At 40.9% G+C, this 16009-nt stretch overlaps 1 protein-coding gene across 9 annotated transcripts in view; it reads right to left on the reverse strand.

Annotated features, from left to right (window-relative positions):
* Nucleotides 1-16009, reverse strand: part of STARD9 (StAR related lipid transfer domain containing 9) — a 118574-nt gene that overhangs the window by 37976 nt on the left and 64589 nt on the right. For 8 of the 9 annotated variants that reach the window (XR_009264194.1, XM_058738021.1, XM_058738022.1 and 5 more), the window contains exons 8-16: nt 15155-15224; nt 13455-13527; nt 9271-9338; nt 8000-8097; nt 7383-7592; nt 7103-7200; nt 5641-5718; nt 5135-5206; nt 2624-2803 (exon numbers count right to left, since the gene is read on the reverse strand). Coding sequence is in view for 8 of the 9 variants with exons in the window: in XM_058738021.1 (XP_058594004.1) it covers nt 2624-2803; nt 5135-5206; nt 5641-5718; nt 7103-7200; nt 7383-7592; nt 8000-8097; nt 9271-9338; nt 13455-13527; nt 15155-15224 (947 nt within the window). In the remaining variant the exon portion in view is untranslated. The remainder of the gene's footprint in view (nt 1-2623; nt 2804-5134; nt 5207-5640; nt 5719-7102; nt 7201-7382; nt 7593-7999; nt 8098-9270; nt 9339-13454; nt 13528-15154; nt 15225-16009) is intronic. The other variant, XM_058738023.1, reaches the window with a different exon arrangement.

The following is a 16009-nucleotide window of genomic DNA, read 5'->3' on the forward strand; positions in this document are numbered from 1 at the left end:
ACCATACCACCTCCCTCGTAACTGGAAGTGACCAGAGAGTTTCCCACCTGTTTTCACTGTCAGCAGCCAGAAGGAGGATGTCCCTGCAGCTCCCCAAAAATAGCTGGTGAGAAGGCAGCCTCCTAGAAGCAATGAATGAGACTCTGGCCGCCTCACTGTGCTTCCCACCACCCCCAGACAGCCAGAGCCCAGCCTTTCCTGCTCAGCCACACAAACAAATGGATGCTGGCCTCCACAAATACCATCAAACAAAATCGAGGAAAAGGGGTCAGGACCCCTTGGGTTCAGGGTCAGTCCTGATGATGAAATGCATTCCTCACAGTATATCACAACTTCTACATCTACAGGGAAGAAACTACCAAAAAAAACACAAAGGCATCTCATTTAACAAGGACTGAGATGATAGCTGTGCTTGCTGCCCCCTCTGTTTCTTTATGCAGGGAGAGTGAACAGCATGAGGATGAAGTCCAGGATACCAGTAACCTGTGCTCCACCCAACCTTCCCTCTGTCCATCCAAGGTACTTCCCAAGGTGACCCAATGGAATCCCTAGGGATTCGTGACAGGTCTATAACCAAGTTAGCAAAGCAAACAAAAATACAGAGAATCTTGAGTGATTACTGCTATACCATTACCCAAAATAGGATCTAAACCAACAAAAAGGGAAAAAATGCAGAAATGCCAGGATTAGAACTAGACTAAAACCTCATCCCCCAGGTTCACTGGGAATGCATCTAGGAGGGGGCACCACCCTCAGTGTGCACAGACCCCACACTGAAAACCAGCGCGCCCAACATTCAGATGAGGCCTGTGCTCACCTCTCCTCTCTGATTCAATCTGAGTCATGTCCTTTAACCCTCTGCTGCCACACTTAGCTCTACCACATGACGTCTAGCTTCACCTGCTCACTCCACATCTACTCAATACATCAGATCATTTCTATTCAAATATTAACCATTTTAATCCACTGGTCTCTTCCTGACCTCCAACCTCTCCCTATGGTTCTAATAGAAGGATTGATAGACAGCCTTTGGTATTCAGATCTGTTATTTAGGTAACAGCTTCTGCCTGAGGCATTTTCACGGAGCTAATTTATACTCTGTGTCGGAAAATAAAATACTTTAACTTTCTGAGAGGCTCAGTCTCTGACAACTTCCCTGAGGGCTTATCCTAAGAACACAGACTTTCTAAACAGGATGAGCTTTGCTAACATTTCGCTACCATATACACTGCAGTGATAGGAGCCTGATTTCTCCAGGGATGAGAGCAGTGTTACATACCCCTCATAAACCCTGTTCCTTTCAAACGGCAGCTGGGGACAATTAGGAGAATGAAGACTGGATTTTCAGTGAGCGTAGGGATTTTGGCCACATACAGTATGTTCTGTCATCCACAGGGAATGTCCTTTTATAGGAGGACAAATACTTTTGATGAGGACAGGGTATGAATGACTACCATTGGGCACTACATCTCAAAATGCTTCATTTAGAAATGAGGACCTGCTTCCATGTGACAAAGAACCAGGTGATCCAGATCCTTCTTGGAAGGCAGGAGTTTGTTCCACTGCTCCAGATGGCTGCATGTTGTGCCCTGCCCTGCCCCACCCTGCTGGCCCACCAGCGCTCTGGGGTCTTCCTCACGCTTTTTTTTTTTTTTCTTTCTTTCTTTCTTTCTTTCTTTCTTTCTTTCTTTCTTTCTTTCTTTCTTTCTTTCTTTCTTTTTCTTTTTTCTTTCTTCCTTCCTTCCTTCCTTCCTTCCTTCCTTCCTTCCTTCCTTCCTTCCTTCCTTCCTTTCTTTCTTTCTTTCTTTCTTTCTTTCTTTCTTTCTTTCTTTCTTTCTTTCTTTCTTTCTTTCTTTCTTTCTTTCATCTACTTAGAGTGTGCTGGGGAGGGACAGAGAGAGAGAGATATAGAGAATCCCAAGCAGGTTCTGTGCTGTCAGTGCAGAGCCCGTTGTGGAGCTCGAACCCACAAACCACAAGATCATGACCCGAGCTGAAATCCAGAGTGGCATGCTCAACCAACCGAGCCACCCAGGTGCCACATCCCTCATGCTTTCTTTAAGCCATCTATATCTGCTTTCATTTGCCTCTCTTCTTTCCCTGGTAAACCTAGTAATGAGAAGCAGGAGGTTGAGGAGTGGGGAGATATGAGAAGGAAACTGTTTCAGATCTTGAGTCCCTCTTTAGCCTCTGAAAGCTGTCTGTGAGCGGCTTGCATGTGCAGAGCTCAGGAGTGCTAACCGCTTTTCAAGGTTAGGATTTTACCTCCATGCCTGCACTTCCGTGCTTCAGGAAGCCAGAAAAGGAATACAAGCAGCATCATTCTTACTTTAAAATGATGAAATTAAATCACAGAGAACAAAAGTAAGTTATATAAGAGCAATAGTAGCAGCCAGAGAAAAACAAATAATTGTTCTGATTCCCAGTTTTCTGCTCTAATCATACAAAAGCAAACAAATCAATCACCCTTGGCTTGCTAGCCCATTTTCCAGAGGGCAAACCTGAACACAGCTCTGTGGCATCTGACTCATTTCGTAGATGCATAGCTACTGCATTTGGCTTCTCCCTCCTTGACTCTGGAGCCAGTGGCTCAGGGAAGGAGGCAATGAACCAGCCTGCTCACCTTCAGGTGATACAGCACGACTCCTGTGCTGAGTACATCATCCTCCAAGGCCATCAGGTGTGGCAGACTGGAGTCAATGACCACTCCAGCCCGCCTCCTGTTGATGTCCACTCTGTAATGCTCCAGGAGGGCCTTCCACTCATTCCACTTCCGGGTCCAGTCTTTAGTCAGCTGGTCTATCTGCAGAGACAGGAGGCAGTTTTAGACGCCCAACGGTCCACGGAGCAGACATAAGGTCAGAAGCCATCGTGCTCTGATTCCTCATGGCATTCCTTCCTCACCTTCTTCACTGTTACTATTCAAAGCTCCACATAGGCCCTTGCACCTCCTATGTGAGCTGTTTCCAAAATTTCTTCAATAAGCAAGAGTTACTTTTATAAACTCCCTCAGTAAAGGGTATTCTTAAAGTTTTCTTCAACAAACATGTATTGTTTTTATAACTCGAAAAAAATGCCATAAATGTTATTTTGTTTTATTATTTGAGATGTTATTCATACATGTATGTTTACAACTCCCCTTTCCCCATCCTTCTTCTACGTGATTCATACTGGGAATCCTTTTATGACCTAACACTTCTTTCTCAAGGTATAGAACCTCAAATCCGAATATAAGCTTGTATCAGGCTCAAAGATACACAAAGCATCAAGATGAATCTCCTCAGGTACAAAGAAGACTATAAGAAACTGGTCTAAAAGAACATGTAATAACAACAATAAAATACTAAGGGCTTACTATATATCAGGAACAGAGTTTAAATATATATAATACAGCAAATTACAGGCCTTAAGCTAAGGCCATTTGGGGAACGTGAATGAACAGTGTTGAGTATAAGGTGCTTTTTTTTCTTCTTTTGGTGGAAATTAATGTCCAGGCAGAAAAGTTATCCTGGGAATGGAAGAACTGAGGAAGCCCAGGAAAAGGACCTGGATTCAGCTAAGTACTTTTCATAAACAGAGAATGTGAGAAAAAACCAAGTATGCCAAGTTTAGGTACAAGTGTTTTATGTACCCTAGAAATGTCATTTTTAACATTATAATCATTGAGTTGAAGTCTGCAAAGAGTGAAACTACCAGGTACTGCGAAGGGCTGGGTTGGATTAGGACCCGGCAGAGGTGAGCAGCAGTGCATGGTGGCTTACAGTTTAGCCAGCCTGGCTCAGCTAACCGGAAGTACCCCTTCTGGCTGGCTTTCGTCACCTACCCCTACAAAGCCTAAGGTCAGAAGGCCAGCAAGTGGCAGATTCAAGTCCAGGTCTGCCAGAATGTATAACGGAGTGATTTTGACTCTGTACTTCATCTCTTATATACACAGGGGTGGTATTTTCTGAACCAAAAATCAGAACATATATTTAAACACAGAATTTTTGAGAGATATCTGGATGCGTGATGTAGTCCTAAAGTTTAGTCTGGGTAACAAAATATTGACGTAGCCAGGATACTTTATAATGGATAAGGATGAGGCGACAGAATACCAGGAATTGGGACATTTGGTTGTGGTATCTAAATCGAACCTGTCACCAAACAATGCCTGCCATTTCTTCCTCACAAATGTCTCCAGGAATCACCATGTAACCTAACCTCCCCACATGTCTTGTCCTCACGTTCACAGGGTCACAAAATCAGTCTCTTTCCTGGTTGGTCTCTCTGCTTCCAGTCTTCCCTCTCTTCAATTAGTCCTACATACAACTGTCATATTAAATGTCACCAATAGACTCCATTATTATGTCACCCAACCTGGTTCAAGAAGCCATGACTAATCCTGTGTATGTCAAATTCAAACCTCCTAAACTGGCCCTAACATTACCTCCACTACTCTCTTCCATGAGCACCTATTCTCGCCAGCTCAGTCTTCCTCACACTCTGTGCTTCCACGTGGCCTCCCACACCAGTTCATTCTTTTGGTTCTATGGCTTTTCTTATGTTATCCCACCCTCACCCAAAATGTCGTACCCCTTTCTCCCTATCTAACACAATCCACTGATCTTTCAAGGTCTAGTTCAACTTCTCTAGCTTCCAGCGTTGTGATGCCTGCACTGAAAATTCCAAACCATACTGATTTCTTCCTTCCCTAAGCTCTTTTCATATAACTCGTATAGTTCATTTCATTTAATCATTCTCTAAGTGTGTTTCCAACTAGACTGCAAGCCACTTGAGGGAAGGAACTTCTTTGTATCTCTGGAAGCATCATGCTGAGCACCTATTTGGTACTCAACGAATACATGTCAGTTAGTTGATTTTTTGACTGGAAAATATATTTTTTTTTCTAGGCTACTGTCCCTATCCAAAGGAAGTTATCATGAACCCCTAAGAGAACAAAACAAAGAAAGCCAGTCACCAGCCCCTAAGGCAAACACACTCCCCACTCAAGGCTCAATGGAGACAACTGTCTCTAAACTAGATAGAACCTCTCCGTCCTGAGGAGGGAGCAGTCTTGACTGAAGAATAATGGAAGGAGATGAGACCCACTACCAGGGTGATATAAACCATAAATGAGTCCACCCAACAAACCCACCTTCAATTCATTTTGGAGAACCAGCTCCTTCAGATTCTCATCCTTTTCCTCATTCAATGAACTGAAGTTTCTCTGCACAAAGAGAAAGATGTGCTTCATGGGTCTCACCCTTACTCTTATGAAGGAAAAGAAGGGCAGATTAAAAAAAAAAAACGACCTTATCATTAAAATCAGAAACAAATCAGAAGCTTAAATATTGGGGATCAATTTGGTACAAAGAAGGAATTCAAAGAACTTCTTCTGGAGGGGCCCATTCTCTTAATCCTCTTACACACAGAATAACAGCCATTCAGGCAATTGCCCTTCAGACAGCAAAGATGATATACTGATGATGCCCACCCCATCCGAAACTACTCAGGTAATCAGAGTAATCTAAGTCCTGTCTTTGTTCCTGACTCTGTTCTACAAGTGTCACTTAAGTGAAAACACAAAATGCAGCAGAGCTCAGCTTCCATGCAGAAGAAAAGCAGGTTTTGTGTAAAGAAAAGTTCCGATTGCCTGAATACCAGTTCGAAGCTCAACAGCATGGCTTTTAGTCTTCTGATCTCCTCCCTGAGTTCTCGGATCAGTTTTATATTGGCATCCTGAAACATAAAAAACTTGGTCACCACTGAATGATATCAGGCCTCAACCAGCTTTAAAATAAAACAGAGAATTAGTTCGGAAAAAGTGGTTTACTCCTTTGGAGTAACTTCTGAGGCAGTCTTCTCAAAGTATGATCCCAGAACCCTATCAACTTTACCTAAAAACTTGTTAGAAATGCAAATTCTGCCCCCCACCAACACCTACCAAATCAGAAACTCTTGAGGGCCAGGGCCCAGTTTAACCAACCCTCAAGGAGTTGATTCTGATAAAGTATGAGAATCAGTGTCCTTGAGCAGGAGGTTGACAGGTAACCCAAAAAGCAGCACAAATAGGTGGTAGATGCTGGCCTTCCTATAGTGTGACTGATTTAGTACCTACTTAATTACATTGCCTTTTAAAACAGTTCATAAATGGGCTATAAAGGTCTAGCCACCAGTTTATGATTCCAGCCCTGAAACTTTTCACTGAAACTGCAAAGATAAGGAATTTTTCATTATTTAAAAAAAAAAAATTTTTTTTAACGTTTATTTATTTTTGAGACAGAGAGAGACAGAGCATGAACGGGGGAGGGGCAGAGAGAGAGGGAGACACAGAATCGGAAGCAGGCTCCAGGCTCCGAGCCATCAGCCCAGAGTCCGACGCGGGGCTCTAACTCACGGACCGCGAGATCGTGACCTGAGCTGAAGTCGGACGCTTAACCGACTGCGCCACCCAGGCGCCCCAGGAATTTTTCATTATTAATCAACTTTCAAAACTATTAAATTCCTTACAAGCCCCTTTTAGCCCGAAACAGAGAAATCACTGCAGTTTGCATAGAAAAGAAAGAGAACAGGGGTGCCTGGGTGGCTCAGTTGGTCAAGCGTCCAACTCCTGGTTTCAGCTCAGGTTATGAAACCTTGTGGTTTCATGGGGACAGTCCCTTTGTCAGGCTCCACAATGATAGTACAGAGCCTGCTTCGGATTCTCTGTCTCCCTCTCTATCTGCCCCTCCACCACTCACACTGTCTCCGTCTCTCTCAAAATAAATAAACTTAAAAAAAAGAAAAAAAGAAAAAGAAAAGAAATAAAACAGAAGCATACATCAACATAAACTCAAAATAAAAGCAATAAACACAGAAACTTTTAAATGATCTCCCTTAAGGTGGCAGTGGTACACCAGGGATGGCCTCAGAGAAGTATCTAAAATAAACTATTCAAAAAGGCAAGTGAAATGGAGTCAGTAAAGATATGGGAGAAGGGTATGACTCTGAAACAAAGAATTTCACTCTTTATTTGGAGAAGGTCAGGCAAGTTGAGGTGACTGTAAGGAGAAAGAAATCAGTGAGAGAATAAAAGAACTTAATGTAAACAATACCAAACCAGGACTTCAAATAAAGGTCTCACCTCATTTACCCGAGGCTTGTTGACGATGTGTTTGGCATTAGATGCATATCTCAGTGTGCTCATGGTCTCACTGTAGCTAGTATGTGCAGGAGACACAGCTGAGGTAGAAGGAGAAAGTTAAAAACGACGCCAAGCCCTTCCGACCCAGCCTGTAACCACTTGCCTTACTGCTATCGTCCATGCTGTATTATGAGACCCTTAATGAAGCAGGTGGTCATGGCCCCTTCTCTGAGGCAGAGTACCAGTCCCAACACAGAACCAGCTCCAGCATCCCACTCACTGGCAACCATGATAGTTTTGGAGTTGCCGCCAAGGCTGTCCTTCAGCAGCCAGGTCAACACGGAGTCCCGGTATGGGATATAAGACTGCCTCCGAGAGGGCCCCCCTCCACTGCTTGTCCCAGAAGGAGAGCTAGGGATCCCACTGTCACCACCATCACTGGCTGCACTGTTGAGGCTCTGGCAGCTGCTGAATGCTTGAGAATTCTGGGCTTTAAAGACAAAAAAATAAAAGTGGAGGGAAAAAGGAATCATGAAACACACGCAGTAAAACAATGGTTGGAGAACACAAATTTAAGTATCACACTTCCTAATCCCTCTCTGCATATGATAGGATGCTACAAGTTTGAACCCTGAATTAGACTTAGGACTCTTGACATGGAGTATCTGGTCACATGATATTTCAGTCTCCTCTCTTTTTGAAACGAGAGGGATGGGAGGATGACCATAGTGTTCTCAATCACAGACAAGTATCAGTTTTTACGATATTCACCCAAAAGCTAAGTTTATAAAAAAAGACCCTTGTAAATGTCTATCCCAGCTTGACAAGATGAAAATATAGGAGTTATTTTCCAAAGTCTCCCTCCCACTCTGATGATCCAGTCTATCAGCAAAATACCTAAAGTGGAGATGACAATTCCCAGAGTCACAAGAGACTTGTTGATATTGGCTCCTTCAGTAATCCGGTCCTTACAGTAACTGGGATCTGCTCTTTCACTAAATAATCAATGAAAAGAAGAAGAAAAACAAACAGGAAGACACTGTCCTTATAATACTGCTGAAAGACACTATCCATTATGTTGTACATTATGTAAGAAGCCCACATGATAAATTCTTTTTAGAATTCAGTGCCCGAAAAAGTATTACCATCTTGTAACCAACTGGCATTCTTCCACTTCTCAGGCAATAGAAATCAAATAATTCATTACATTTTTATTTTGGCTGCCAGAGCACTTTCAGCTAACTAATGCTCATTTACAGTAATGATATTAGCATAGATTTTTCATATACTCACATCTGCCCAATCTTTGTTTTAATTTCACCTATTAATGGCTTTATGGTATCTGGGTCGTTATCTGTCAATTGTTTTAAATTTCTTTTTTAAGTCAATGGGAAATATTGAAGATTCACACTTCCAGGTCCCTGATATAGTTTCTTTCAGAGAACATTTCATTTTTTTCTCCCAAAATGCCAGAGTTGCAGCTGACAGAGACAACACTTCATTTTTAAGGGAATGATGTACCATAGTAATAAATTAACAGTTTTAAAATAAGAAGATTTGCTTTATCTCATCTCACACTTTTGTGTGTGACCACAGAAGAAAGAAGACTTTCTTCTCTCTGAATATACGTGTGACTACAATCCATGCTTTCTTCTAATACTTAGAAGGTCGTATCTTCTCCTCTATGCCATGGTATTTTTATAAGCTTGCTTTCTTTTTTTTTCCAGTAATGATAGCTGCATGAAACCAATATTAAGTCAAAGAAAAAAAGTTTACTAAACCGGTTACTTCCACTTAGAGCAGTGGTTTTTCATCTTGACTATACACTAGAATCACCTGGGCAGCTTCAAAAACTACTGACATCTGCACTGCCTCTGGTGCCACTAATAATGCTATTTATTTGATCAGAGGTGAAACCCAGGCACTGAGAATTTTTAAAGGCCCCAGGTGATGTTAATAAGCAGCTAAGATTTAGAACCCCTGACATCGGAGATTTTGCAGCCCCTAGAAAACTATAATTTCTTAACATGACATTCAACAATTTGTTTCTTTTGTAATTTTCTCAGGATGACTGATATGTGGAAAAGGTGGAACAAGTTTATTCCCTGTAAAATGGGCAAGAACAAGGTCAAGGGATTAATTCCCCTTGGCTCTGAAATCCTAATTACCTGCCTGCTAGGTCCACAAGGTTGATCTTGCTAGCAATTTCAGAGGGGAGGTTGTTCTCCAGGATTGCCTAAGGGAGAAAGCACATTTAAAGCTTGTCATTTGGAAAAAAAAAAAAAAAAAAAAAAGCTTGTCATTTGGAAAAGTGTAGTATTTCCCCCTTAGACACCCTCCCTGAACAAGGTGATATTCTGGATTTTTAGCCAAATCACTCAAAAAATGTGTATATGAATGTGCTCTGAACCGGATGAGCTCTCAAAGTTTGATAAGTCAATCAGTAAGCTCTGGGTCCTTACTTCATTGAAAATAGAGCAGGACAAAAATTAAAAAAAAAAAAAAAAAAAAAAAAAAGGAGGGGGGTGCCTGGGTGGCTCAGTCAGTTGAATGTCCGACTTCAGCTCAGGTCATGATCTTGCGGTTCATGGGTTTGAACCCTATGTTGGGCTCTGTGCTGACAGCTCAGAGCCTGGAGCCTGCTTCGGATTCTGTGTCTCCCTCTCTCTATGCCCTTCCCCTGCTTATGTTGTGTGTGTGTCTCTCAAAAATAAACATTAAAAATTTTTTTTAAAAAAAGAAAATAGAGCAGGACTTCCACAGTGGGCAAATCCCCATGAGGTCCTCTGAGCACAATTTTCAGAGGTACCAGAAATTTTAGTACAATTTAGCAGGCAAATGCTTGACTCCCCTCCTGGGGACTGACTCTCATCAGTAGAGATCCACAGCAGGTGTAGGGCCCCCAACTGGAGTCACAGCATGTTCACTTACTAGGGCAAACACTCTACCTATGTTCTCAATTCAGGAGCCATCCAGCTCTCAAGAAAAAAACCTATTTTTCCTTTAAAAAAAATTAAGTGTAGGATTTTGTTGTTTTATTTTAATGTTGTGCATCGATCACCAAAATCCAAGAGGGTTTTTTTTGGGTGGGGGGTGTTTTTCATTTTAGAGAGAGAGAGGGTGAGCACGTGTGAGCAGGGAAGAGGGGGAGAGGGGGAGGGAGAGAATCTTAAGTAGGCTTCACGCTCAGCATAGAGCCCGACACAGGGCTTGATCCCACAATACTGGGATCATAACCTGAATGGAAATCAAGAGTCAGACACTCAAACAGCTGAGTCACCCAGGTGCCCCAAAATCCAGTTTTAAAACATTTCCAATAACTCCCCAAGTTCCCCCAAGTCAGAACACAATCAATCTCCATTCCCATCCCTTTCCCCAGACAACCACTCACCAATTTTCTACATATAAATTCATCTTCTCAGGGGCGCCTGGGAGGCTCAGTCCGTTAACTGTCCAACTTCGGCTCAGGTCATGATCACGTGGTTCATGGATCTGAGCCCCTCCTAGGGCTCTGTGCTGACAGCTCAGAGCCTGGAGCCTGCTTCAGATTTTGTGTCTCCCTTTCTCTCTCCCCCTCCCCTGCTCACGCTCTCAAAAATAAACATTAAAAATTCTTAAATTTGTCTTCTCAGTGTATTTCATACAAATGGAATTATACAATGTCTGGCTTCTTTCACTGTGCATAACTATTTTGAGATTCATCCGTGTTGAGGTATGTATCAAGAGTTCATTCCTTTTTATTGCTGAGTAATATTCCATTGTGTGAATATATCAGGTTCAACTTATCCCTTCTTCACCTCTTGATTGACATTTGGATCATGTCCAGCTTTGAGCAATTACAAATAAAGCTGCTATGAATATTTGAGTCCAAGTCTTTGTACAAACATACAATTTCTTTTCTCTTGGGAAAAATAGCTAGGCATGGAATGGCTGGATCATATGGTAGATATATGTTTAAATTCTTTTCCAAAGTTGTACCATTTTATATTCCAACTGGTAATATAGTGGACAAGAACTTCAGCTCCTACATAGCAGGTCATGATTTAGTACAATCACTCTATTAAATTTAGGTATTTTAGGGATGCCTGGGTGACTCAGTCGGTTAAGCGTCCAACTTCGGCTCAGATCATGATCTCACAGTTTGTGAGTTCGAGCCCCACATTGGGCTCTGTGGAGCCTGGAGCCTGCTTCAGATTCTGTGTCTCCCCATCTCTCTGCGCCTCCCCAGCTCGCACTCTGTCTCTATCTCTCTCAAATATAAATAAACATTTAAAAATAAATAAATTTAGGTATTTTAAAAGGTGGATAGTGGTATCTCATTTGATTTTAACTTTCACTCCATTAATGATTAATGATGTCTGCATCTTTTCAAGGGCTTGATAACCATCTATATACTTCTATCTGTACATTAATGATTTTCAACAAATATTGGAACTTTTGGCCACTATTTTTCAAATTTTTCTTACGCTTATTTTCTTGTGTCTTTCTGGGATCTCCATTACACTTATGTTAACACATTTGCTGTGGTCCAACAGGTCTTTGAGGCTCTGTGCTTTTTTCTTTAATCTTTTTACTCTCTTTTCTTCAAAATGTTTGATTTCTACTTGTCTGTATGCAAGTTCAGTAATTCTTCTGCCATCTCATATCTACTTAAGTCCCACTAGTAAATTTTTTTGTTTCAGTTATTATACAATATTCATATACAATATTAATATACAAAATTCTGGGACTCCCATTTTATACAACAATTTCTAGGATTTTATTGAAATTTTCTAGAGTCACTGGCATCATTAAACAATTTAACATCTGGAGCACTTAGAATCAATTTCTACTGACTGTTACTGTTTGTTTGTTTGTTTGTTTGTTTGTTTTTCCCCCCATGGCCATGGGTTGTAGTTTCTTACTTGCTTTTGCATGTCTAATATTTTTGGTCGAATACTAGCCATTTTAGATAACATACTGTAACAACTCTGCATTCTGTTATTTTTTTTCCCCTTGAAAGTGGCAGTGGTTGTTGGGTTTCTCTCGTAACTTGCCTAGGCTAAAAATCTCTAAAATCTGCCTTCCCAGCAATATATAGCCAAAGAATTCTCTGTTCAGTTTTTTCCTTTAGTTGTTTTTACCTCTAAGCTTGGCCTTTTGGGGGCCACTCTGTGTCTACATAGCTAAGTATTCAACAAAAGACAGGTCATAAATTATAATCAAACATCTTGAGCCAATAAAATCTCTATTCTCTGTTAATGGATCTATGTGTGGGCTGGGGAATGCATTAAAAGTTCAGTTTTAGGTGTAGGTTCTGTTCAATGCAGGATATGTGAAGATCTTATCAAGTCTGCTATGGCTGCATTATCTTCCAGAACTTCCTGTTAAATCCCCAGATAATTTGCCAGTTCATTTCTTGCGTGAAACAGACTCACAACCTCAGTCTTAAGGGAGCTACTGATCTCCTGTTCCTTGCCATCAATAGCACCACTCTAACTTGAAAAAGGTCCAAATCATGTGAGCTCCTCTAGCAGCGGTAGCAACAAAGGTGCTGGCTTTCATGGCCTTCTGTTCCCTCACTCAACTACCTCATTAACAGAGACAGGTAGGGATAGTAACAGCCTAAGGCAACACACCACAGGTTTGTACTATTCTTACCTGCAATTTGGTAGTTTTCTTAAACAAATGTGTGGTTTATTATATGACTCTGGTCTATTTTTAGAGAGGAGAAATGGTTATTTTGACAGTTTTGATGAGGTTTATAGTTGCTTTTGAGGGATAGGATTTGTTGATCTCTTTACTCCATCATAATAGAAGTAAATCTTCAACCTTTTCATTTTAACACTTATATTTATTTCAGTCTCGCTCCTTGTTTTATCTTTTTAATGTTTATTTATTTATTTTGAGAGAGAGAGAGTACATGGAAGAGAGAGCTGGGAGGGGAAGAGAGAGGATCTCAGGCAGGCTCTGTGCTGCCAGTGCAGAGCCCGACATGGGGCTCGATCCCACAAACCATGGGATCATGACTTAAGCCAACATCAAGAGTTGGACACTTAACCAACTGAACCGCCTAGGTGCCCCTTGCTTGTTTTAAATGCTCGTATTGATCACATAGATGTAAAAGTGCTTTGAAATGTTAAAAGTAAATATAAGTTGAAGATATTTTGATTAGTTTTTATGAAACTGCCTCCACCCTTTCTGGTGTAGAGCTTAGGCAATTGTATGTAGGTCCTCCTTGTGACATTAGATCACAGTAAAGGACCTGTAAATGGAAAGGTAAGAAGAAAGGAAAAGAAGTAAGAAAAGACAAGAAAGCCGTCAAAAGGGCCTGAGAAAGGAAGAGATCTAAGCAAATAAAGGGGTAACCAACCTGTGTATAGTAGATAGTGAAGATGGCATGGGATCTGCTGCTGGCTTCATGAACATGAGTGGCTGCTGTGATTCTGTGTACATAAAGGAAGACAATTAGGATAGGTATTGTTTACGCACGGTGGATCCTTAAGAATCCATGGGGAACACAAAAAGTGTTAGTGTCGAGGTTCACAGGTGAGAATCACAAAACATCCATATTTAGTCCAGTTTAGTTAGGAGAGTGGTCCAAAGATGGCAGAAGCAGCATTCTAGGTATGGATATCTGAGAATAAAAGGCAGTGTAGCGTCATATTAAACCACATTAGGACATTTTTAAGCAAAAGCAGCAAAAATCAGAGTTGAAAAGGGGAATACTAGAGTGTCGCCAACCTGGAAGAATATCCCCAAAATAGACCCATTTAAAGAAAACAAGAGGAAATAGAGAGCTTGTTGGAGAAGCCTCAAAGAAAAAGTAAAACGTGATTAAACACTAAATATTAATGCTGTAGTGTCAGAAAGGGATTTGAAATGAGATCCCGAATTATGTCAAAGTCATACTTAAGCAAGGTGGAATGCATAACCTCCTTTAGAATTCATTGAAATATTAATCCTTAAAGTCAGAAGAGTCTTCCCTTCATCTAAATCTAAGTCAGTCATGTTTCAGTTTAAGACCATCTTACTGACTTCTGTTCTCAGAGGAGCTGGAGAATGGAAGAAGAGTCCAACTCCAAAGACAGGTCTCATGATTCAAGGATAAAGAGGAAAAAGTGAAGCCTGACACTTAAAAATCAAGGAACACAGGGTATCCTGAAGACCAGAGTCAAGTGCCTCCAGGATAGTTCCATGAAACCTAAGGAGTAGAATGTCACACTTAAAGTTCTTCTTTTGGGGCCCCTGAGTGGCTCAGTCAGGTGAGCATCTGACTTCGGCTCAAGTCATGATCTCAGGGTTTGTGAGTTCAAGCCCCATATCGTGCTCGCAGCTGTGAGCACACAGCCTGCTTCGGATCCTCTGTCCTCCTCTCTCTGCCCCTCCCCTGCTTGCATGCTCTCAAAAATGAGTAAAACATTTAAAAATTAAAAAATAAAGTTCTTCTTTTATGGTCAATTAACTTGGACATGCTATTAATAGGGTAAATAGAAGACTAAATCCCAACATTTTTCCCAGGTAAAAAAGTCTGTTCTTTCAGGCATATACTAGTAACAATCTCAGTATTTCCTAGTAACCAACAATATGGAATGTTATCTTACAATAGGTTTTAGGAGAGTCTACAGCACTTATTCATAGCATATTCAAAACAGTCTTTTTTTAGGTATCCTTTACAAATATATCAAACTAGAAGAAAAATGGTTTTCTGAAACATTTTAAACTATACTGGTTCTTTATCAAGCCTACAGAAAGAACAATGCAGGCAAGAATCTTTCTTTAGTCAAAATAGCAAAAGTTGTGTATTATAAGACAAAGCACAGAGTAACTCTGGGCTTACTGCCTAATATTATTATATCCAGAACAAACTCCAGCCTATCTACTAGTGAGAAATGCATGAAATCTTAGCTACTGCCCCTTCCGCTGGGTACATTACTGTTCCGAGAAAGGTCTCCTGATTGTGAATGTGGGAAGCTACAGAGAGAAGTATAATCATATACTCCAAAAGGGAGATGAGAACACAGGAAAGAAGAATGAGGCTGAAAGAAGGACAGCAACAAATAAACCTGTTACCTGTTTGCTATTCCCTCCTCCAAGAGTTGAATTACTTGCTTATAGTTGGTAACTACATGTTGAGATAAACCTATCAGATTTGTGAGGGAGGAAAAAGCAAAATAAATAAAATGTTTGATAAAGTTTAACTTCTTCCTGTAGGTCATTAACTTTATCCTATTTTATATAATTTGATAGCAAGAATAAGAGACCTTGACTAAATTCATTAAGATAATAAATTAAATCCACAAATATTTATTGGAAGCCTATTGTCAGGCATTATGATAGGCTCTGGAACCACAGGTCTCTGCCCTCACAGAAAATATTGTCTAGAATTCATACAGTGGTTCCGCTAACAACAACAAAAACAACAGCAATTCCTTACAATTTAGCTACATAGAGTATAAGAAAAGATTTTATATTCCCTCACATTTGGCCCTCATAAAATTTCTGAGGTAAACAGATGCTATGTGCCCCACCAGACGGCAGACTCAATTTGGCATGCAAAACATACAGTACACATGTCCCTATGCAAACACAGTTTACAAGCGTAAGAAGTTATACCATACAAAACCATATGGCCAAATGCCATAGGAGTAGAAGAGATAATAAATGCTAAGGCGATCAGAGGAGTGGCCAGGGCAGGCTCCATGAAGGAAGTGAGACTTGAATTTAGTCACAGAATAGGTAGGCTTTAGATAGGTAAAGAGGAGCTTAAGGATATGAATGCAAGTCTTTATGGGTCGTTAGTGACCAAATCAAAAAGTGCCTTCACAACTGAGTCAGAGATTCAGGAAAAAAGTAACTTCATTGGCTCATTGCTGAATACAATTAGGCTACAAATTAGCAAAGCAATTTCAACACTGCCTGGATTTC

The sequence above is a fragment of the Neofelis nebulosa genome, chromosome 7 (genome assembly GCF_028018385.1).
Source record: "Neofelis nebulosa isolate mNeoNeb1 chromosome 7, mNeoNeb1.pri, whole genome shotgun sequence".
NCBI classification, from domain to species: Eukaryota; Metazoa; Chordata; class Mammalia; order Carnivora; family Felidae; genus Neofelis; species Neofelis nebulosa.